The sequence below is a fragment of the Leucoraja erinacea genome, chromosome 14, assembly GCF_028641065.1.
Source record: "Leucoraja erinacea ecotype New England chromosome 14, Leri_hhj_1, whole genome shotgun sequence".
NCBI lineage: Eukaryota > Metazoa > Chordata > Chondrichthyes > Rajiformes > Rajidae > Leucoraja > Leucoraja erinaceus.
Genome location: NC_073390.1, coordinates 7,142,633 through 7,167,927, shown reverse-complemented (window position 1 = coordinate 7,167,927; position 25,295 = coordinate 7,142,633). Strand labels below are relative to the sequence as shown.

The following is a 25,295-nucleotide window of genomic DNA, read 5'->3' as shown; positions in this document are numbered from 1 at the left end:
AGGTGACATTTCGGGTCAGGAATGTGCTATGTTTTATAGGGCATCAAATCCACGTGGCCCAACAGCCACATTGAATATTGTTCACAGTCTGTGCAAAACAATGCGTTTGAACCTTCCTACCATCACAGAGTGAAGAGTTGATCACATTGGTATTGAAACCTGGGTCACAACTGCACATGAAGCTTCCGTTTGTGTTGGTGCAGATTTGTTGACAGTTTGAGGTGTTGGTTCCACATTCATCGATGTCTGGAGGAAAACAAATGTCAAACACTTGTATGTTATTTGTCTTTGTTGAAGTAAACTTTGTCACTTAATATTCTGAACTAGAGTAGTTGGCAGTTTGTCACCCATGCCTCCACATATCATTGAGATCAGAGTGCCTTCACATTTACATATCCTTTGGTAAATTAACATAACTATTGAAACATTTTCAAAAGGGGAGGGCAACCAGCCAAAAGTTGTGCACGTTGGCACAAATAACATGGATACGAGAAAGGACAAGGTCCTGCAAAGTGAAAACAGAGCATTATGGGCCTGTCCCACTTAAGCGGACTGTCACACAGTCAGAAACAGGTGAGTTGATCATGGGGAACCAGGATATGGCGGACCAATTGAATAACTACTTTGGTTCCGTCTTCACTAAGGAAGACATAAATGATCTGCCGGAAATAGCAGGGGCCCGCGAGGAATTGAGTGAAATCCAGGTTAGTCGGGAAGTGGTGTTGGGTAAATTGAATGGATTAAAGGCCGATAAATCCCCAGGGCCAGATAGGCTGCATCCCAGAGTACTTAAGGAAGTAGCTCCAGAAATAGTGGATGCATTAGTAATAATCTTTCAAAACTCCTTAGATTCTGGAGTAGTTCCAGAGGATTGGCGGGTAGCAAACGTAACCCCACTTTTTAAGAAGGGAGGGAGAGAGAAAACGGGGAATTACAGACCAGTTAGCCTAACATCGGCAGTGGGGAAACTGCTAGAGTCAGTTATTAAAGATGGGATAGCAGCACATTTAGAAAGTGGTGAAATCATTGGACAAAGTCAGCATGGATTTACGAAAGGTAAATCATGTCTGACGAATCTTATAGAATTTTTCGAGGATGTAACTAGTAGCGTGGATAGGGGAGAACCAGTGGATGTGGTGTATCTGGACTTCCAGAAGGCTTTCGACAAGGTCCCACATAAGAGATTAGTATACAAACTTAAAGCACATGGCATTGGGGGTTCAGTATTGATGTGGATAGAGAACTGGCTGGCAAACAGGAAGCAAAGAGTAGGAGTAAACGGGTCCTTTTCACAATGGCAGGCAGTGACTAGTGGGGTACCGCAAGGCTCAGTACTGGGACCCCAGCTATTTACAATATATATTAATGATCTGGATGAGGGAATTGAAGGCAATATCTCCAAGTTTGCGGATGACACTAAGCTGGGGGGCAGTGTTAGGTGTGAGGAGGATGCTAGGAGACTGCAAGGTGACTTGGATAGGCTGGGTGAGTGAGCAAATGTCTAGCAGATGCAGTTTAATGTGGATAAATGTGAGGTTATCCATTTTGGTGGCAAAAACGGGAAAGCAGATTATTATCTAAACGGTGGCCGATTGGGAAACGGGGAGATGCAGCGAGACCTGGGTGTCATGGTACACCAGTCATTGAAGGTAGGCATGCAGGTGCAGCAGGCAGTAAAGAAAGCGAATGGCATGTTGGCCTTCATAGCAAGAGGATTTGAGTATAGGAGCAGGGAGGTTCTACTGCAGTTGTATAGGGTCTTGGTGAGACCACACCTGGAGTATTGCGTGCAGTTTTGGTCTCCAAATCTGAGGAAGGACATTATTGCCATAGAGGGAGTGCAGAGAAGGTTCACCAGACTGATTCCTGGGATGTCAGGACTGTCTTATGAAGAAAGACTGGATAGACTTGGTTTATACTCTCTAGAGTTTAGGAGATTGAGAGGGGATCTTATAGAAACTTACAAAATTCTTAAGGGGTTGGACAGGCTAGATGCAGGAAGATTGTTTCCGATGTTGGGGAAGTCCAGGACAAGGGGTCACAGCTTAAGGATAAGGGGGAAATCCTTTAAAACCGAGATGAGGAGAACTTTTTTCACACAGAGAGTGGTGAATCTCTGGAACTCTCTGCCACAGAGGGTAGTTGAGGCCAGTTCATTGGCTATATTTAAGAGGGAGTTAGATGTGGCCCTTGTGGCCAAGGGGATCAGAGGGTATGGAGAAAAGGCAGGTACGGGATACTGAGTTGGATGATCAGCCATGATCATATTAAATGGCGGTGCAGGCTCGAAGGGCCGAATGGCCTACTCCTGCACCTAATTTCTATGTTTCTATGTTTCTATGCCGGTGACTGACAAGTTGCCAGCTGTCTGTTAGAAAAAGAGCAACTGGAACAGCGACTGTCAGCGTGGAACACACACAAACAAACACATCGCTTCCTTCACCAGCCCATTATGCAGACGGGGGACAGGGCAAGCGGGGGGAGCGCTGTCTAAAAATTCACACGGTGCAAAGCCAAGGTGATACAGACATACACCGCAATGAACAGGAAGGTTGGCGCTGTAAAAAGACGGCTAAAGCACTGTGTACAGTAAGTCCTTTAAAAGAGGGGGGGATGGAGGGAAGAGAGGTGGAGAAGGGGGAAGAAGGGAGAAGAGGAGTGGAGACAACTTTTAAGAAGCCAGAGATGCACGGCTGTAAAACTCGGTGGACATTTAACATTACCGGTCGGATATCCTTGGTTCTGAAAACTACTGTTTACCTTTTTTTTCCCCCAATGAGCCAATGAGATTCACCGGTCACCACCGGCTACAACCTACAAGAACCTCTGAGAACTTTTGACCTCCTGGTAACCCATTAGGACCTGCTGGCGACCCACCTACGGCACGAGAATTCTCGCTACTCTTCATGGCAGCTTCATTCTAATCGCCGCTAATTTTTCAACATTTTGAAAAACTCATGGAAACCATCATGAGGCCGTGACTAGTTCCCAGAATGCGGGAACTCCTCACGACCATGAAGGCGGCTTTCCGGCAACCATCCGCGAACATGTGGCGACTGCATAGTCTTCTGTAGTCGCCTACAAAGAGGCCTAAGTGGGACAAGCCCATTAGGCAGAAGATTACGAAGGAGGACTCTGAGGGTGGTAATCTGCAGTTTACTTTCGATGTCGCAAGCTCGTGAGGTTAAGAATAGGAAGATTGGACAAATGAATGCATCGCTCAGGAATTGGTGCTGGGGACAACTATTCCAATTTTTAGACTATTGGGATCTCTTCTGGGGCGGAGGTAACCTCTACAAAATTAATGGGTTGATTCTGAACTGGAAAGTGACCAATATCCTTGCAGGGATGTTTGCTGATGCTACTAGGAGCGTTTAAATTAAGGAGGCAGGCAGTTAGTAGCCCGAGTTGTTGGTCAGAATTTGGCGATGTGATGGGAAGTTAGAGGTCATAAACAGTGTCTCAAAGGAAGGACAGGCAGGGGGAGGTGAAGCAATATGGTGACGCAGATGGCTGAAGTGTGTTTATTTCAATACAAGGAGTATTGTGGGGTAAACAGATAGACTTAGAGCCTAGATTAAAGCTATAATCCTCGAGAAGGACCCAAAAGGTTTGGAATAGTTGCACTATTAATCTGGGAGACTGTCAAGGCAGCACTCAGAGCATATACTGGAGGATTCATTCATTGAGATGATATAGGTGGAGTTTAGAAGTAAGATAGGTGCAAGTACTCTACCGGGATAGTATTATAGGGCCCCCCAATAGCAAACTAGAGGTGGAGGTACTGTTATGTGGACAGATTACTCTACCAGCTTTCCAAAGCAACAGGTGTTGTCTTAGTGATTGACTTTACCAATATTGACTGGAACTTGATCAGTTCCAAAGGCTTAGTTAGACGGGGAAGATTGTGTGAGGTGTATACAAGTGAGTTTCTTGAAACAGTCTGTGGATAGTCCAACCAGTGAAGGGAACATACTAGACCTTGTGTTGGGAAATGAATGTGGCCAGGTGATTCTTATTACAGTGGAAGATCATTTTGGGGATAGTGACTACAACTCCATAAGATTGTTATGAATAAGGAGAAGACTAGACCATGTTGGAAGGTACTAAATTGGAGTAAAGCAAACCACACATTATTGTACTGGAGCTCAGGAGGGTACACTGGGAACAATTGGTATCGGGTAAGTCCCACATCTGACTTGTCGGAGACATTTAAAGGCCAGTTGATTGACGTTCAGAACCAGTATGAACCAGTAAAGATAAGAGATAAGGGTGACAAAGTAAACGAACCTTGGATTGAAAAAAGAGGTCGCAAATTTTGTCAAAAAGAAAAATTAAGTTCATGCAAGAGGATAGAATCAGGACGCTTCTTTGAGGAAAGGAGGGAAGAACTGAAGTGGGCGATTAAAAGGACCAAAATGGACCACACAATATAGCTTTGACAAGTCAGATTAAAGAAAATGCCAACGTTTTTTATGCCTACATTAAAAACACGAGGGTAATCAGGGAATAGGTAGGACCACTCAAGAATAAGGGAGGGAACCTGTGATCCAAGTCTATAACTCCCTGATGGGATGCTTGCTTTCATAGTTGGGTCATTGAGTATAAGTCAGAAAGTCATGATGCAGATTTATAGGACGTTTGTTAGGCTGCATTTGGAGTATTGTATGCAGTCGGCCGATTATAGGAACAAGGTAAGGGAATTGAAAAGGGTGCAGAAGGGCTTTATCATAATAATGCCCAGATTAGTGAGTATTCGCTACAGGAGGAGGATGGACAGATTTGTATTATTTTTTCTGGAACTTGATAGAATTCTATAAAATTTTGAGATTGGTAGATAATCAGAATGTATCTCCCAGGATGGGAAAAACTCAAATACTACAGGGCATAGCCTTAAATTGAAAGGGCAAGGTGTAAAGGAAATGTGCGGTGCAAGTCTTTTTACACAGAGGCTGGTGATTGTCTGGAACATGCTGCCAGGGATGGTGGCAGAGGCAGCTACAACAGAAGCATTTAAGAGGCTTTTGGATAGGCATGGAATAGTCAAATCAATTTTATATCTATAGCACATTTAAAAACGTTCTCATTGACCAAAGTGCTTTACATTAGTGCAGGTACTAACGTGCTACAAACAGTGGTACATAGATCAACAATACATACATAGATACATACATACAGCGTTCCCTCAGAGGACCTCAAGAAAGGCTTGAGAGTAGAAATAAGTTTTAAGTCTAGGCTTAAAAGAGTTGATGGAGGGGGCAGTTCTGATGGGAAGAGGGATGCTGTTCCATATTCTAGAAGCTGCAACCGCAAAAGCGCGGTCGGTCCTGGGCTTATGCCTAGATCGCGGGATGGTCAGTAACCCCAAGTCGGCCGATGAAGGGAATGGAGAGATATGGATTATGTGTAGGTAGATAAGGGTTAGTCTTGGCCTGTTATTCAGCACAGGCAGTGCGCTGAAGAGCCTGTTCTTGTGCTGTACTGTTCTATATTCTATGAAACCTGCAGATGTAATATTTAAATGTGAGAGGATAATGTGAATTGTGAAAGTTTAACTTCATTCACATATAAAAATGTACAAAATATTTTACAACTGCGCAGTAAATATATAATTCTATTATTTTGAAGGCACACTGAGAATGAAATGCCATCCATTTTTATTCAGTATTCAAGTGACTAAAATTTGTTTTCTGGGCCACCTAGTTTGTACAGGGCAATTACTGTATTCTACCACATTCAATATTATTCCTTAAATCTGAGAAATGATAGTATTCATCTATACATGAAGCTTCCGATTGTGTTGATGCAGATTTGTTGGCAGTAGGTTACATTCAGCGATATTTACATGGAAAACAGATAGTGACGCAGCAGTAGAGTTGCTGCTGAAAGGACCTGTCCCACGAGCATGCGACCTGCATGTGGCAAGCGCGACCTAACGGGCCTGTCCCACGAGCATGCGACTGCATGCGGCAAGCGCGACCAAACCAGAAGGGGGGCCGTGCGGAGGTCGAGTGAGTGACATGAAGTTCGAGCGAAATCCGTGGGAAGTTCGCGCATGGCATACGGCGTCGAGGCGGTGGATACGGCGTCGCGGCGGCTGCGGGCCAGCAGGCCGTTGCCAAACAGAATTTTTTAACAGTCAGTTTTTTGGAGCCCCGCGCAATGTCAGGACCAGCTCCGCACAACTCCATATGGCTCAGGCGATCGAAGTGGGACCAGCACAGCAAGGCCGTACGGCTCAAGCAACCATGTTAGGTCGCGCTTGTCGCATGGAGTCGCTTGCTCGTGGGACAGACCCTTTACAGCGCCAAAGACCCGGGTTTGTACATTCTCCCTGTGACCGCATGGGTTTTCTCTGGGTGCCTGCGTTTCCATCCCAAAGACCTTTGAGTTTAAAGGTTAATTGGCTTTTGTAAATTGTTCCTAGTGTGAATTATTGAACCAGCTTATGGGTGATCGCTGATCAGTGGGGAATGGGTAGGCCAAAGGGTCTGTTTCCATGCTGTAACTCTAATCTAAACAAAACTAATCTATGTGTTTGTAAACACCTACCATCACAAAGCGAAGGGTTGGTCACATTAGTGCTGAAGCCCAGAAAACAACTGCACATGAAGCTTCCGATTGTGTTGGTGCAGATTTGTTGGCAGTACGAGGTGTTGGTGCTACATTCATTGATATCTAGATGGAAAATAGATAGTGATATATCAATAATTTCTGCATCATTTAGCTTTGCCAAGTGCATTTCTCTCTCTTAATATCATAATATACTATTGACAATAGAATGTGACTTTAATGATCCAAGAGAATAAATTGTATTGTCTTTATCAAATATTGCTTTGATGCTTTGAAATGTTACCAGCCGACTGCGAGCCATTCTTGGTTTCATTGATCATTAGCTTCACCGTATTTTCAAGTTTTACATTGCTTTGTGAAATGGAAGGAGCATTGAAACATGGATGGGCATGATTTAGATAACATGCTAAAAAATTGTGGATGTTTTGCTCTCCTCACATTTTAAAGGTGACTATTATCTTTGTTTTACAGTGCGTCAAATCTACGTGGCCCAACTGCCACATTGAATATTGTTCACAATATGTGAGAAACAAAGCTTTTGAACCTTCCTACCATCACAGAGTGAAGAGTTGGCCACATTAGTGCTGAAGCCTGGGTCACAACTGCACATGAAGCTTCCGTTTGTGTTGATGCAGACTTGTTCACAGTTTGAGGTGTTGGCTTTACATTCTTCAATATCTGAAGGAAAACAAGTGACCGAAATGTCACAAACTTGCACGTTATTTGGTTTTGCTGACGTTGTCACTTAAATATTCTGATCTAGAGTTGTCTGCAGGATGTCGCTATACAGTAGCAACACTGCATATGATGATGGCCTTAGTGATATTCCCTTGCCTTTATGGAATTTATAATGTGAGTGTGTGCCACACTTGGCTTCATATATCATTGAGATCAGAGTATCTTCATATTTACATATTCTTAGGTGAAATTACATTATTATTGAAACTTGCAGATGCTAATTTGGATTTGAGATGGGGAATGTGAATTGTGGAAGATTACATTTGTTACATTTCTACAGTCAATATATGATTATATTGAAGGGTCACTGAGAATGAAATTACACCCATTTCCATATAATATTCCAGTGACTAAAATTCATTTGGGCCACACAGATTTACAGGGTAATTACCACCTTAATGAGTATTCCTTAAAATTGCGAATCTATGTATTTGAAAACACTTACCATCACAAAGCGAAGGGTTGGCCACGTTAGTGCTGAAGCCTGGGGCACAACTGCACAGGAAGCCTCCGATTGTGTTGGTGCAGATTTGTTGACAGTTTGAGGTATTTGTTGTACATTCATTGATGTCTGGAACAAAACCAGGGAATTACAATTCAATGTTTAGGAAGGAACTGCTGATGCTGGAAAATTGAAGATAGACAAAAATGCTGGAGAAACTCAATGGATGAGGCAGCATCTATTGAGCGAAGGAAATAGGCAAGGTTTCGGATCGAGACGTCACCCATTCTTTCTCTCCAGAGATGCTCTGCCAATCTCAACAATTATAATTACATCGCTTTAGATCTCACTGTACCCTTTTTAGAATTGCACTCTCCAGTTTATATTATCTCTTCTTATTCTGCTCACTAAGAACTAAATTTTTCAGCATTACATTTTATCTCCCTGCAATCTGTCTAACCATTCTATCTTTTCCCTTCTAGAATTCTATCATAATCTTTCTTTAGTTTAGTTTAGAGATATAGCAAAGAAAACAGGCCCTTCAGCCCACCGAGTCTGAGGTTATGGGAAACGAGAAATATAGACATTGAGGCTACGTTTAGAAGATACACACAAAATGCTGGAGTAACTCAGCGGGACAGGCCGCATCTCTGGATAGAAGGAATGGGTGTTGTTTTGGCTCGAGACCTTTCTTGTCCCGATTTTTGTGTCTACCTGCGGTTTAAACCAACGTCTGCAGTTCCAATAGACTGCAGGCTGTCATTATACTGAACTAACGCAAAGTAAGATGTATTTCAAAAATAAGTAGCTCAATGTGTAGGAAGGAACTGTAGACGCTAGTCTACACTGAAAATATACACAAGCAGTGGAGTAACTCTATGCGACAAGAAAAGTCTTGATCCGAAAGGTCACCCATTCCTTCAATCCAGAGATGCTGCCTTCCTGCTGACTCCAGCATTTCCAGCATCAATGTGAGCCCGTCATTGTCACGTGAATCACTGTCATCAGTTTTCCTTCAAATTTACATCTCCATTGGTGAAATGGTCAAACCTATTGAAAACCATAGGTTTAATATTTATATTCCACAGAGTAATGGGGGGGACAGAAAACAAGTGGAAGTTTAAATACCATATCCTTTGACGATTTATACGGTGTATTTTATAATGCTGTAGAAATAATGTCTAGAAAAGAATCACAGAGAATACAATGATATCTGTTGAGTTGATTAAAATCCATTTGTTACAGCTTCTAAATGTTACTACACTGTTGGAAATGCAACATTAAATATTGTTTGTTAAGTCTAAGAAACCAGCTGTTTAATAAATTCTACCATAACAAAGTGAAGGGTTGATCGCGTTGGCTCTGAAGCCCGGGCCACAACTGCACTTGCAGTTTCCAATTGTGTTGGTGAAGTTTTGTTGACAGTTTGAAGTTCTGGTTGCACATTCATCAATAACTGGAAGAATGGACCCCTCAATATTATTTATATAATTTCATGCTACCAACTAAGACTGCCTCTTAATATTGTAATATACCATAGCCTTTAGGATGCCTCTTAATTGATGCAAGATTATGGAAATATCTGTTTCTCTCAGCATATTGCTTTGATATTACAAAACATGATCAGCCATGATCACATTGAATGGCGGTGCTGGCTCGAAGGGCTGAATGGCCTACTCCTGCACCTATTGTCTACTGTCTATAACCAAATGGCAGCCAGCATCATCAGGGACTCACACCACCCTGGCCATGCTTGCATTTCACTGCTGTCTTTGTGAAGTTATGGGAGCCTGGAAACTGCAACATTCAGGAATGGATCCTACCCAACAACCATCAGGTTATTGAACACAACAAGCTCCAACTAAACTCTGAACTACAAACTGCCTTGATTGCACTAGGGATGTGGGGGCTTCGTATTTGTGTTTACACCGCTATATTGTTTGTGTGTGTTTAGATATTGTGCTTTTTGTTGTTTATTATAATGTCTCCTGATTACTATGTTCACCTGTCTGTTCTGCTGCTGTAAATAAACATTTTATTATCTTGACTCTTGTGTCTGCAATAGTGGTGTGTGTGTGTGTGTGAGAGGCCCCAGGTAGGTTGGAGGAGAGAGAGAATGGGACAGAGAGGTTGTGAATTATATTATTCAATTTTGCCAACTGAAACTGTTTCATTTAATATCATAATATTTAATAGTATGTGGGGCTGCCTTTCTCAAAGGTATTAATTTGACAATTTAAATGACTACAATCAATGTGTTGGGTCAGTTAACTTTGCAGGGCTGTAAGAACAACTATGTTAAATATTATTAACCAAACTGCATTTAAAAACACCGTACCATCACAAATGGAAGAGTTGATCACATTGGTGCTGAAGCCTGTGTCACAACTGCACACAAAGCTTCCGATTGCGTTGTTACAGATTTGTTGACAGTTTGAGGTGTTGGTGCCACATTCATCAATGTCTGGAGGAAAAAGTGTGAATGACCTGTTGAAACTTTCATACCATTTATCTTTGCTAAATGAATCTTCATCACTTTATATCATGAGACGAAGAATAAGTTACACAATTATACAGTTGCAATAATTTATCCCCCGTTCATTATTACAGTGAATAAAATGTTTTGGTTAAGCCAGCAAATATTTACTGGGAGGTACAAAATGCCACGGAAAATATTATTCCCCAATGCCAAGAAAGTATGTTTGAAAACCTCACCATCACAAAGCGAAGAGTTGGCCACATTAATGCTGAAACCTGGGTAACAACTGCACAGGAAGCTTCCGATTGTATTGGTGCAGATTTGTTGACAGTTCGAGGTGTTGGTTCCACATTCATCAATGTCTGGAGGACAAAGAATGAATGACATGTCAAATACTTTCATATCATTTGGCTATGCCAACTGAAACATCATTACTTTATATCATGAAATGGAAAATAAGTTAGAGAGGTGTAATAATTTATCCCTACTTTTACATTTCCTTCTGCAAGAAAAGTATCCATTCAGTGAACGCTGATATACAATAACATTGTATCCATTTTCCTTCATTATTACAGTTAGTTAAATGTTTTTGTTTGGCCAGCAAATATTTACTGGGAAGTAAGAAATGCTGCAGAAAATATTAGTTACCAACCACAATAAACTGTGTTTGAAAACACCTCACCCTCACAAAGCGAAGAGTTGGCCACATTAATGCTGAAACCTCGGTCACAACTGCACACAAAGCTTCCGATTGTGTTGGTGCAGATTTGCTGACAGTTTGAGGTGTTGGTTGCACATTCATTGATATCTGGAGAAATAAGCTGTTACTCCTGATGCAAATTGTGGACAATGAGTTTTCAGACTTGCTCAGATATTTTCAACATCAATAATGCACAACAAATCATTGCTTTGCTTCAAAATCACAATGAGCTTTCTAATTCCTTTAAAAAATCAATATTATTAAAACTTTGTCTTGTTTGTGTGTGCGTGTGCGTGCGTGTGTCAGAGAGAGAGTGTGAGAGAGAGAGAGAGAGAGAGAGAGAGAGAGAGAGAGAGAGAGAGAGAGATAGAGAGAGAGAGAGAGAGAGAGAGAGATCTGGGCACAATCTGGTTAATTCCTATTTTCTTCCAAAGGCTAGGCCACAGCATTCCCATTTTCACACATTCTACTCACCCTTTTCCCCATGGAGGCAATAAACATCTCCCCGTCGTATTTCCACCTATATTTCTGAACTTTTTGAAGCTTGAAATTTTGAAAACAGCGCAAACTCAATCAGCTTAGAGAGAAAAATAAATCCGACTGATGTCACAATGCCTCTCTCAGTGCACCAATCACAATGGGCTCTCAAGCTGGCTGCCAACTGCCACAATGACATCACAATGTGATGTTGCTCCTCCCCTCTCCTGTCCTCCCCTCCTCTCCTCCTCTGCTTTCCACCCCACCGCTCCTCTCCTCGCCTCCCTTCCTCTCCGATCTCCTGTCTTCCCGTCTCCTCCCCTCCTCTCTCCTCCGCCCTCTCTACCCCTCTCTCTTCCCTCATTCGCTCTCCCCCCTGTCCCCTCTCTCTCTGACCCCTCTCCAACTCTCCCTCTTCCCACTCCCCCCGCCCCCCACCCCTCTCTCTCCCCCTCAATAGTGTGACAACTTCACCATCTCCCCCTCAGTATATATATATTTTTATAATCAAAAGAGTGGTGGAATATTGATTAAGGAATGGGTTGTGTTGCGGGACCAGTCCTCCCATGTGACAGGGACCCAACGGGTCCCACTTGTCTAGTGACACTTAAAATTTTCAATGTTTATGATCAAATTTGTATGAAATTACAAAGAGATTCCAGTTATGGGTGGGGACGCAGTTATATTAAGGATATATATTTTTTATTTTTACTATAATTTGTAATTTCTTATCACGCCGTGATTCGGTTTGAAGCACAGTTCTGGCAACTACGAGAAGACAGGCCTTCCGCGGGAAGTTCGCGCATGGCATACGGCGTCGAGGCGGTGCATACGGCTGTGGGCGAGCAGGCCGTTGCCCCGAAGAATTTTTTAACACAGTCAGTTTTTCGGAGCCCCGCGCGATGTCGGGACCAGCTCCGCACAACTCCATATGGCTCCGGCGATTGAAGTGGGACCGACACAGCAAGGCCTTACGGCTCTAGCGACCATGTTAGGTCGCGCTTGCCGCATGGAGTCGCATGCTCGTGGGACAGGCCCTTTAGGTCGTGCTTGCCGCATGGAGTTGCATCCTCGTGGGACAGGCCCTATACAGCGCCAAAGACCCGGGTTTGTACATTCTCCCTGTGACCGCATGGGTTTTCTCTGGGTGCCTGCGTTTCCATCCCAAAGACCTTCGAGTTTAAAAGTTAATTGGCTTTTGTAAATTGTTCCTAGTGTGTAGTATTGAACCAGCTTATGGGTGAACGCTGATCAGTGGGGAATCGGTAGGTCAAAGGGTCTGTTTCCATGCTGTAACTCTAATCTAAACAAAACTAATCTATGTGTTTGAACACCTACCATCACACAGCGAAGGGTTGGTCGCATTAGTGCTGAAGCCCAGAAAACAACTGCACATGAAGCTTCCGATTGTGTTGATGCAGATTTGTTGGCAGTACGAGGTGTTGGAGCCACATTCATTGATATCTAGATGGAAAATAGATAGTGATATATCAATAATTTCTGCAGCATTTAGCTTTGCCAAGTGCATTTCTCTCTCTTAATATCATAATACACCATTGACAATAGAATGTGACTTTAATGATCCAAGAGAATAAATTGTATTGTCTTTATCAAATATTGCTTTGATGCTTTGAAATGTTACCAGCCGACTGCGAGCCATTCTTGGTTTCATTGATCATTAGCTTCACCGTATTTTCAAGTTTTACATTGCTTTGTGAAATGGAAGGAGCATTGAAACATGGATGGGCATGATTTAGATAACATGCTAAAAAATTGTGGATGTTTTGCTCTCCTCACATTTTAAAGGTGACTATTATCTTTGTTTTACAGTGCGTCAAATCTACGTGGCCCAACTGCCACATTGAATATTGTTCACAATATGTGAGAAACAAAGCTTTTGAACCTTCCTACCATCACAGAGTGAAGAGTTGGCCACATTAGTGCTGAAGCCTGGGTCACAACTGCACATGAAGCTTCCGTTTGTGTTGATGCAGACTTGTTCACAGTTTGAGGTGTTGGCTTTACATTCTTCAATATCTGAAGGAAAACAAGTGACCGAAATGTCACAAACTTGCACGTTATTTGGTTTTGCTGACGTTGTCACTTAAATATTCTGATCTAGAGTTGTCTGCAGGATGTCGCTATACAGTAGCAACACTGCATATGATGATGGCCTTAGTGATATTCCCTTGCCTTTATGGAATTTATAATGTGAGTGTGTGCCACACTTGGCTTCATATATCATTGAGATCAGAGTATCTTCATATTTACATATTCTTAGGTGAAATTACATTATTATTGAAACTTGCAGATGCTAATTTGGATTTGAGATGGGGAATGTGAATTGTGGAAGATTACATTTGTTACATTTCTACAGTCAATATATGATTATATTGAAGGGTCACTGAGAATGAAATTACACCCATTTCCATATAATATTCCAGTGACTAAAATTCATTTGGGCCACACAGATTTACAGGGTAATTACCACCTTAATGAGTATTCCTTAAAATTGCGAATCTATGTATTTGAAAACACTTACCATCACAAAGCGAAGGGTTGGCCACGTTAGTGCTGAAGCCTGGGGCACAACTGCACAGGAAGCCTCCGATTGTGTTGGTGCAGATTTGTTGACAGTTTGAGGTATTTGTTGTACATTCATTGATGTCTGGAACAAAACCAGGGAATTACAATTCAATGTTTAGGAAGGAACTGCTGATGCTGGAAAATTGAAGATAGACAAAAATGCTGGAGAAACTCAATGGATGAGGCAGCATCTATTGAGCGAAGGAAATAGGCAAGGTTTCGGATCGAGACGTCACCCATTCTTTCTCTCCAGAGATGCTCTGCCAATCTCAACAATTATAATTACATCGCTTTAGATCTCACTGTACCCTTTTTAGAATTGCACTCTCCAGTTTATATTATCTCTTCTTATTCTGCTCACTAAGAACTAAATTTTTCAGCATTACATTTTATCTCCCTGCAATCTGTCTAACCATTCTATCTTTTCCCTTCTAGAATTCTATCATTATCTTTCTTTAGTTTAGTTTAGAGATATAGCAAAGAAAACAGGCCCTTCAGCCCACCGAGTCTGAGGTTATGGGAAACGAGAAATATAGACATTGAGGCTACGTTTAGAAGATACACACAAAATGCTGGAGTAACTCAGCGGGACAGGCCGCATCTCTGGATAGAAGGAATGGGTGTTGTTTTGGCTCGAGACCTTTCTTGTCCCGCTTTTTGTGTCTACCTGCGGCTTAAACCAACGTCTGCTGTTCCAATAGACTGCAGGCTGTCATTATACTGAAGTAACGCAAAGTAAGATGTATTTCAAAAATAAGTAGCTCAATGTGTAGGAAGGAACTGTAGACGCTAGGCTACACTGAAAATATACACAAGCAGTGGAGTAACTCTATGCGACAAGAAAAGTCTTGATCCGAAAGGTCACCCATTCCTTCAATCCAGAGATGCTGCCTTCCTGCTGACTCCAGCATTTCCAGCATCAATGTGAGCCCGTCATTGTCACGTGAATCACTGTCATCAGTTTTCCTTCAAATTTACATCCCCATTGGTGAAATGGTCAAACCTATTGAAAACCATAGGTTTAATATTTATATTCCACAGAGTAATGGGGGGGACAGAAAACAAGTGGAAGTTTAAATACCATATCCTTTGACGATTTATACGGTGTATTTTATAATGCTGTAGAAATAATGTCTAGAAAAGAATCACAGAGAATACAATGATATCTGTTGAGTTGATTAAAATCCATTTGTTACAGCTTCTAAATGTTACTACACTGTTGGAAATGCAACATTAAATATTGTTTGTTAAGTCTAAGAAACCAGCTGTTTAATAAATTCTACCATAACAAAGTGAAGGGTTGATCGCGTTGGCTCTGAAGCCCGGGCCACAACTGCACTTGCAGTTTCCAATTGTGTTGGTGAAGTTTTGTTGACAGTTTGAAGTTCTGGTTGCACATTCATCAATAACTGGAAGAATGGACCCCTCAATATTATTTATATAATTTCATGCTACCAACTAAGACTGCCTCTTAATATTGTAATATACCATAGCCTTTAGGATGCCTCTTAATTGATGCAAGATTATGGAAATATCTGTTTCTCTCAGCATATTGCTTTGATATTACAAAACATGATCAGCCATGATCACATTGAATGGCGGTGCTGGCTCGAAGGGCTGAATGGCCTACTCCTGCACCTATTGTCTACTGTCTATAACCAAATGGCAGCCAGCATCATCAGGGACTCACACCACCCTGGCCATGCTTGCATTTCACTGCTGTCTTTGTGAAGTTATGGGAGCCTGGAAACTGCAACATTCAGGAATGGATCCTACCCAACAACCATCAGGTTATTGAACACAACAAGCTCCAACTAAACTCTGAACTACAAACTGCCTTGATTGCACTAGGGATGTGGGGGCTTCGTATTTGTGTTTACACCGCTATATTGTTTGTGTGTTTTTAGATATTGTGCTTTTTGTTGTTTATTATAATGTCTCCTGATTACTATGTTCACCTATCTGTTCTGCTGCTGCAAATCAACATTTTATTATCTTGACTCTTGTGTCTGCAATAGTGGTGTGTGTGTGTGAGAGGCCCCAGGTAGGTTGGAGGAGAGAGAGAATGGGACAGAGAGGTTGTGAATTATATTATTCAATTTTGCCAACTGAAACTTTCATTTAATATCATAATATTTAATAGTATGTGGGGCTGCCTTTCTCAAAGGTATTAATTTGACAATTTAAATGACTACAATCAATGTGTTGGGTCAGTTAACTTTTGCAGGGTTGTAAGAACAGCTATGTTAAATATTATTAACCAAACTGCATTTAAAAACACCGTACCATCACAAAGGGAAGCGTTGATCACATTGGTGCTGAAGCCTGTGTCGCAACTGCACACAAAGCTTCCGATTGTGTTGTTGCAGATTTGTTGACAGTTCGAGGTGTTGGTGCCACATTCATCAATGTCTGGAGGAAAAAGTGTGAATGACCTGTTGAAACTTTCATACCATTTATCTTTGCTAAATTAATCTTCATCACTTTATATCATGAGACGGAGAATAAGTTACACAATTATACAGTTGCAATAATTTATCCCCCGTTCATTATTACAGTGAATAAAATGTTTTGGTTAAGCCAGCAAATATTTACTGGGAGGTACAAAATGCCACGGAAAATATTATTCCCCAACGCCAAGAAAGTATGTTTGAAAACCTCACCATCACAAAGCGAAGAGTTGGCCACATTAATACTGAAACCTGGGTAACAACTGCACAGGAAGCTTCCGATTGTATTGGTGCAGATTTGTTGACAGTTCGAGGTGTTGGTTCCACATTCATCAATGTCTGGAGGACAAAGAATGAATGACATGTCAAATACTTTCATATCATTTGGCTATGCCAACTGAAACATCATTACTTTATATCATGAGATGGAAAATAAGTTAGAGAGGTGTAATAATTTATCCCTACTTTTACATTTCCTTCTGCAAGAAAAGTATCCATTCAGTGAACGCTGATATACAATAACATTGTATCCATTTTCCTTCATTATTACAGTTAGTTAAATGTTTTTGTTTGGCCAGCAAATATTTACTGGGAAGTAAGAACTGCTGCAGAAAATATTAGTTACCAACCACAATAAACTGTGTTTGAAAACACCTCACCCTCACAAAGCGAAGAGTTGGCCACATTAATGCTGAAACCTCGGTCACAACTGCACACAAAGCTACCGATTGTGTTGGTGCAGATTTGCTGACAGTTTGAGGTGTTGGTTGCACATTCATTGATATCTGGAGAAATAAGCTGTTACTCCTGATGCAAATTGTGGACAATGAGTTTTCAGACTTGCTCAGATATTTTCAACATCAATAATGCACAACAAATCATTGCTTTGCTTCAAAATCACAATGAGCTTTCTAATTCCTTTAAAAAATCAATATTATTAAAACTTTGTCTTGTTTGTGTGTGCGTGTGCGTGCGTGTGTCAGAGAGAGAGTGAGAGAGAGAGAGAGAGAGAGAGAGAGAGAGAGATAGAGAGAGAGAGAGAGAGAGAGAGGAGGGGAGAGAGAGAGAGAGAGAGAGAGAGAGAGAGAGAGAGAGAGAGAGAGAGAGAGAGAGAGAGAGAGAGAGAGAGAGAGAGAGAGAGAGAGAGAGAGAGAGAGGGAGAGAGGGAGAGGAGAGGGAGAGAGAGAGAGAGAGAGAGAGAGAGAGAGAGAGAGAGAGGGAGAGGGGGAGAGAGAGAGAGAGAGAGAGAGAGAGAGAGAGAGAGAGAGATGAGAGAGAGAGAGGGGAGCGGAGGAGAGGAGAGAGAAGAGAGGAGAGGAGAGAGAGGAAGAGAGAGGGACATTTTCCCCATGGAGCAATAAACTGGTTAGAGGAGATTCCCTATTTTCTTTCCAAATGGCTAGGCCACAGCATTCCTATTTTCTCCAAAGGCATTTTTTCACACATTCTACTCACCCTTTTCCCCATGGAGGCAATAAACATCTCCCCGTCGTATTTCCACCTATATTTCTGAACTTTTTGAAGCTTGAAATTTTGAAAACAGCGCAAACTCAATCAGCTTAGAGAGAAAAATAAATCCGACTGATGTCACAATGCCTCTCTCAGTGCACCAATCACAATGGGCTCTCAAGCTGGCTGCCAACTGCCACAATGACATCACAATGTGATGTTGCTCCTCCCCTCTCCTGTCCTCCCCTCCTCTCCTCCTCTGCTTTCCACCCCACCGCTCCTCTCCTCGCCTCCCTTCCTCTCCGATCTCCTGTCTTCCCGTCTCCTCCCCTACTCTCCCCTCTTCTCCTCCCCTCCTCTTTCCTCCGCCCTCTCTACCCCTCTCTCTCTTCCCTCATTCGCTCTCCCCCTGTCCCCTCTGTCTCTGACCCCTCTCCAACTCTCCTCTTCCCACTCCCCCCCCCCACCCCTCTCTCTCCCCCTCAATAGTGTGACAACTTCACCATCTCCCCCTCAGTATATATATATTTTTTATAATCAAAAGAGTGGTGGAATATTGATTAAGGAATGGGTTGTGTTGGGGGAGCAGGCCTCCCATGTGACAGGGACCCAACGGGTCCCACTTGTCTAGTGACACTTAAAATTTTCAATGTTTATGATCAAATTTGTATGAAATTACAAAGAGATTCTAGTTATGGGTGGGGACGCAGTTATATTAAGGATATATATTTTTTATTTTTACTATAATTTGTAATTTCTGATCACGCCGTGATTCGGTTTGAAGCACAGTTCTGGCAACTACGAGAAGACAGGCCTTCCGCAGGAAGTTCGCGCATGGCATACGGCATCGAGGCGGTGCATACGGCGTTGAGGCGGCTGTGGGCCGGCAGGCCGTTGCCGCGAAGAATTTTGAATCAGTCAGTTTTTCGGAGCCCCGCGCGATGTCGGGACCAGCTCCGCACAACTCCATATGGCTCCGGCGATTGAAGTGGGACCGACACAGCAAGGCATTACGGCTCTAGCGACCATGTTAGGTCGCGCTTGCCGCATGGAGTCGCATGCTTGTGGGACAGGCCCTTTAGGTCGTGCTTGCCGCATGGAGTCGAATCCTCGTGGGACAGGCCCTATACAGTGCCAAAGACCCGGGTTTGTACATTCTCCCTGTGACTGCATGGGTTTTCTCTGGGTGCCTGCGTTTCCATCCCAAAGACCTTCGAGTTTAAAAGTTAATTGGCTTTTGTAAATTGTTCCTAGTGTGTAGTATTGAACCAGCTTATGGGTGAACGCTGATCAGTGGGGAATCGGTATGCCAAAGGGTCTGTTTCCATGCTGTAACTCTAATCTAAACAAAACTAATCTATGTGTTTGAACACCTACCATCACACAGCGAAGGGTTGGTCGCATTAGTGCTGAAGCCCAGAAAACAACTGCACATGAAGCTTCCAATTGTGTTGATGCAGATTTGTTGGCAGTACGAGGTGTTGGAGCTACATTCATTCATATCTAGATGGAAAATAGATAGTGATATATCAATAATTTCTGCAGCATTTAGCTTTGCCAAGTGCATTTCTCTCTCTTAATATCATATTATACTGTTGACAATAGAATGTGACTTTAATGATCCAAGAGAATAAATTGTATTGTCTTTATCAAATATTGCTTTGATGCTTTGAAATGTTACCAGCCGACTGCGAGCCATTCTTGGTTTCATTGATCATTAGCTTCACCGTATTTTCAAGTTTTACATTGCTTTGTGAAATGGAAGGAGCATTGAAACATGGATGTTCATGATTTAGATAACATAGACATGCTAAAACATTGTGCATGTTTTGCTCCCCTCACATTTTAAAGGTGACTATTATACTTTGTTTTACATGGCGTCAAATCTACGTGGCCCAACTGCCACATTGAATATTGTTCACAATATGTGAGAAACAAAGCTTTTGAACCTTCCTACCATCACAGAGTGAAGAGTTGGCCACATTGGTGCTGAAGCCTGAGTCACAACTGCACATGAAGCTTCCGTTTGTGTTGATGCAGACTTGTTCACAGTTTGAGGTGTTGGCTTTACATTCTTCAATATCTGAAGGAAAACAAGTGACCGAAATGTCACACACTTGCACGTTACTTGGTTTTGCTGACGTTGTCACTTAAATATTCTGATCTAGTTGTCTGCAGGATGTCGCTATACAGTAGCAACACTGCATATGATGATGGCCTTAGTGATATTCCCTTGCCTTTATGGAATTTATAATGTGAGTGTGTGCCACACTTGGCTTCATATATCATTGAGATCAGAGTATCTTCATATTTACATATTCTTAGGTGAAATTACATTATTATTGAAACTTGCAGATGCTAATTTGGATTTGAGAGGGGAATGTGAATTGTGGAAGATTACATTTGTTACATTTCTACAGTCAATATATGATTATATTGAAGGGTCACTGAGAATTAAATTACATCCATTTCCATATAATATTCCAGTGACTAAAATTCATTTGGGCCACACAGATTTACAGGGTAATTACCACCTTAATGAGTATTCCTTAAAATTGCGAATCAATGTATTTGAAAACACTTACCATCACAAAGCGAAGGGTTGGCCACGTTAGTGCTGAAGCCTGGGGCACAACTGCACAGGAAGCCTCCGATTGTGTTGGTGCAGATTTGTTGACAGTTTGAGGTATTTGTTGTACATTCATTGATGTCTGGAACAAAACCAGGGAATTACAATTCAATGTTTAGGAAGGAACTGCTGATGCTGGAAAATCGAAGATAGACAAAAATGCTGGAGAAACTCAATGGATGAGGCAGCATCTATTGAGCGAAGGAAATAGGCAAGGTTTCGGGTCGAGACGTCACCCATTCTTTCTCTCCAGAGATGCTCTGCCAATCTCAACAATTATACATACATCGCATTAGATCTCACTGTACCCTTTTTAGAATTGCACTCTCCAGTTTATATTATCTCTTCTTATTCTGCTCACTAAGAACTAAATTTTTCAGCATTACATTTTATCTCCCTGCAATCTGTATAACCAGTCTATCTTTTCCCTTCTAGAATTCTATCATAATCTTTCTTTAGTTTAGTTTAGAGATATAGCAAAGCAAACATGCCCTTCAGCCCACCGAGTCTGAGGTTATGGGAAACGAGAGATATAGACATTGAGGCTACGTTTAGAAGATACACACAAAATGCTGGAGTAACTCAGCAGGACAGGCCGCATCTCTGGATAGAAGGAATGGGTGTTGTTTTGGCTCGAGACCTTTCTTGTCCCGCTTTTTGTGTCTACCTGCGGTATAAACCAATGTCTGCAGTTCCAATAGACTGCAGGCTGTCATTATACTGAACTAACGCAAAGTAAGATGTATTTCAAAAATAAGTAGCTCAATGTGTAGGAAGGAACTGTAGACGCTAGGCTACACTGAAAATATACACAAGCAGCTGGAGTAACTCAATGGGACAAGAAAAGTCTTGATCCGAAAGGTCACCCATTCCTTCAATCCAGAGATGCTGCCTTCCTGCTGACTCCAGCATTTCCAGCATCAATGTGAGCCCGTCATTGTCACGTGAATCACTGTCATCAGTTTTCCTTCAAATTTACATCCCCATTGGTGAAATGGTCAAACCTATTGAAAACCATAGGTTTAATATTTATATTCCACAGAGTAATGGGGGGGGGACAGAAAACAAGTGTAAGTTTAAATACCATATCCTTTGACGATTTATACTGTTTTGTTTATAATGCTGTAGAAATAATGTCTAGAAAAGAATCACAGAGAATACAATGATAGCTATTGAGTTGATTAAAATCCATTTGTTACAGCCTCTAAATTTTACTACACTGTTGGAAATGCAACATTATATATTAAAATTCTACCATAACAAAGTGAAGGGTTGATCGCGTTGGCTCTGAAGCCCGGGCCACAACTGCACTTGAAGTTTCCAATTGTGTTGGTGAAGTTTTGTTGACAGTTTGAAGTTCTGGTTGCACATTCATCAATAACTGGAAGAATGGACCCCTCAATATTATTTATATAATTTCATGCTACCAACTGAGACTGCCTCTTAATATTGTAATATACCATAACCTTTAGGATGACTCTTAACTGATGCGAGATTATGGAAATATCTGTTTCTCTCAGCATATTGCTTTGATATTACAAAACATGATCAGCCATGATCACATTGAATGGCGGTGCTGGCTCGAAGGGCTGAATGGCCTACTTCTGCACCTATTGTCTACTGTCTATAACCAAATGGCAGCCAGCATCATCAGGGACTCACACCACCCTGGCCATGCTTGCATTTCACTGCTGTCTTCGGGAAGTTATGGGAGCCTGGAAACTGCAACATTCAGGAATGGATCCTACCCAACAACCATCGGGTTATTGAACACAAACAGCTCCAACTAAACTCTGAACTACAAACTGCCTTGATTGCACTAGGGATGTGGGGGCTTCGTATTTGTGTTTACACCGCTATATTGTTTGTGTGTTTTTAGATATTGTGCTTTTTGTTGTTTATTATAATGTCTCCTGATTACTATGTTCACCTGTCTGTTCTGCTGCTGTAAATAAACATTTTATTATCTTGACTCTTGTGTCTGCAATAGTGGTGTGTGTGTGTGAGAGGGCCCCAGGTAGGTTGGAGGAGAGAGAGAATGGGACAGAGAGGTTGTGAATTATATTATTCAATTTTGCCAACTGAAACTGTTTCATTTAATATCATAATATTTAATAGTATGTGGGGCTGCCTTTCTCAAAGGTATTAATTTGACAATTTAAATGACTACAATCAATGTGTTGGGTCAGTTAACTTTGCAGGGCTGTAAGAACAACTATGTTAAATATTATTAACCAAACTGCATTTAAAAACACCGTACCATCACAAATGGAAGAGTTGATCACATTGGTGCTGAAGCCTGTGTCACAACTGCACACAAAGCTTCCGATTGCGTTGTTACAGATTTGTTGACAGTTCGAGGTGTTGGTGCCACATTCATCAATGTCTGGAGTAAAAAGTGTGAATGACCTGTTGAAACTTTCATACCATTTATCTTTGCTAAATGAATCTTCATCACTTTATATCATGAGACGGAGAATAAGTTACACAATTATACAGTTGCAATAATTTATCCCCCGTTCATTATTACAGTGAATAAAATGTTTTGGTTAAGCCAGCAAATATTTACTGGGAGGTACAAAATGCCGCGGAAAATATTATTCCCCAACGCCAAGAAAGTATGTTTGAAAACCTCACCATCACAAAGCGAAGAGTTGGCCACATTAATACTGAAACCTGGGTAACAACTGCACAGGAAACTTCCGATTGTATTGGTGCAGATTTGTTGACAGTTCGAGGTGTTGGCTCTACATTCATCAATGTCTGGAGGACAAAGAATGAATGACATGTCAAATACTTTCATATCATTTGGCTTTGCCAACTGAAACATTATTACTTTATATCATGAGATGGTAAATAAGTTAGAGAGGTGTAATAATTTATCCCTACTTTTACATTTCCTTCTGCAAGAAAAGTATCCATTTAGTGAACGCTGATATACAATAACATTGTATCCATTTTCCTTCATTATTACAGTTAGTTAAATGTTTTTGTTTGGCCAGCAAATATTTACTGGGAAGTAAGAAATGCTGCAGAAAATATTAGACCCCAACCACAATAAACTGCGTTTGAAAACACCTCACCCTCACAAAGCGATGAATTGGCCACATTAATGCTGAAACCTCGGTCACAACTGCACACAAAGCTACCGATTGTGTTGGTGCAGATTTGCTGACAGTTTGAGGTATTGGTTGCACATTCATTGATATCAGGAGAAATAAGCTGTTACTCCTGATGCAAATTGTGGACAATGAGTTTTCAGACTTGCTCAGATATTTCAACATCAATAATGCACAACAAAGCATTGCTTTGCTTCAAAATCACAATGAGCTTTCTAATTCCTTTAAAAAATCTATATTACTAAAACTTTGTCGTGTGTGTGTGTGTGTGTGCGTGCGTGCGTGCGTGCGTGTGTGTGTGAGAGAGAGAGAGAGAGAGAGATCTGGGCACAATCTGGTTAATTCCTATTTTCTTCCAAAGGCTAGGCCACAGCATTCCCATTTTCACACATTCTACTCACCCTTTTCCCCATGGAGGCAATAAACATCTCCCTGTCAGATTTCCACCTATATTTCTGAACTTTTTGAACCTTGAAATTTTGAAAACAGCCCAAACTCAACCAGCTTAAAGAGAAAAATAAATCCGACTTATGTCACAATGCCTCTCTCAGTGCACCAATCACAATGGGCTCTCAAGCTGGCTGTCAACTGCCACAATGACATCACAATGTGATGTTGCTCCTCCCCTCTCCTGTCCTCCCCTCCTCTTCTCCTCTGCTCTCCTCCTCTACCCTCCTCCCCTCCCCTCCTCTCCCTTCTCCTCCCCTCTTCTGTCTTCCCCTCTCCTCCCCTACTCTCCCCTCTTCTCCTCCCCTCCTCCCCTCTCTCTCTTCCCTCATTCTCTCTCCCCCTGTCCCTTCTCTCTCTGACCCCTCTCAAACTCTCCTCCTCTACCAACTCTCCTCCTCTTCCCTCTCTCCCCCCCCCCCCCCCCCCCCCCTCTCTCTCTCCCCCTCAATAGTGTGACAACTTCACCATCTCCCCCTCAGTATATATATATATTTATAATCAAAAGAGTGGTGGAATATTAATTAAGGAATGGGTTGTGTTGGGGGACCAGGCCTCCCATGTGACAGGGACCCAACGGGTCCCACTTGTCTAGTGACATTTAAAAATGTTCAATGTTTATGATCAAATTTGTATGAAACTACAAAGATATTCCAGTTATGGGTGGGGACGCACTTATATTAAGGATATATATTTTTAATTTTTACTATAATTTGTAATTTCTGATCACGCCGTGATTCGGTTTGTAGCACTGTTCTGGCAACCAAGAGAAGACATGCCAGTCAATCAATTCCAGCCTTTCCAGTGAAGCAGAATGTTTTTGGTTCAGCATTGGTCAAATGACAGATGTATTGAAAATTGATGGGTATCATTTGGGTTCCACACCTTTAATTATGTAATTGTGCAAATTTACTATCCTTCATCAATAACAGTTTTCATTTGCATTTTCTTAACAGAAATAAATCTATCGAGTGAAAACAAACAATATCATTTTTTCCCATCATTAAGAGGCTTTGCATTGGAAAATTCCTACCATCACAAAGGGAAGAGTTGGTCACATGGATACTGAAGCCTGGGTCACAACTGCACACGAAGCTTCCGATTGTGTTGGTGCAGATTTGTTGACAGTTCAAGGTGTTGGTTCCACATTCATCAATGTCTGGAGGAAATAGAATGAATGACATGTCAAACACTTACATATCATTT

At 41.7% G+C, this 25,295-nt stretch overlaps 1 protein-coding gene across 1 annotated transcript in view; it reads right to left on the bottom strand.

Annotated features, from left to right (window-relative positions):
• The window catches only part of LOC129703229 (fibrillin-3-like), a 214,382-nt gene that overhangs the window by 26,172 nt on the left and 162,915 nt on the right, over positions 1-25,295 (bottom strand). The window contains exons 58-76 of the mRNA XM_055645508.1: positions 25,123-25,248; positions 23,161-23,286; positions 22,784-22,909; positions 20,480-20,605; positions 19,852-19,977; positions 19,272-19,397; positions 17,105-17,230; positions 16,659-16,784; positions 16,282-16,407; positions 13,952-14,077; positions 13,321-13,446; positions 12,748-12,873; positions 10,915-11,040; positions 10,469-10,594; positions 10,092-10,217; positions 7,757-7,882; positions 7,126-7,251; positions 6,553-6,678; positions 121-246 (exon numbers count right to left, since the gene is read on the bottom strand). Of these exons, the coding sequence (XP_055501483.1) occupies positions 121-246; positions 6,553-6,678; positions 7,126-7,251; positions 7,757-7,882; positions 10,092-10,217; positions 10,469-10,594; positions 10,915-11,040; positions 12,748-12,873; positions 13,321-13,446; positions 13,952-14,077; positions 16,282-16,407; positions 16,659-16,784; positions 17,105-17,230; positions 19,272-19,397; positions 19,852-19,977; positions 20,480-20,605; positions 22,784-22,909; positions 23,161-23,286; positions 25,123-25,248 (2,394 nt within the window). The remainder of the gene's footprint in view (positions 1-120; positions 247-6,552; positions 6,679-7,125; positions 7,252-7,756; positions 7,883-10,091; positions 10,218-10,468; positions 10,595-10,914; positions 11,041-12,747; positions 12,874-13,320; positions 13,447-13,951; positions 14,078-16,281; positions 16,408-16,658; positions 16,785-17,104; positions 17,231-19,271; positions 19,398-19,851; positions 19,978-20,479; positions 20,606-22,783; positions 22,910-23,160; positions 23,287-25,122; positions 25,249-25,295) is intronic.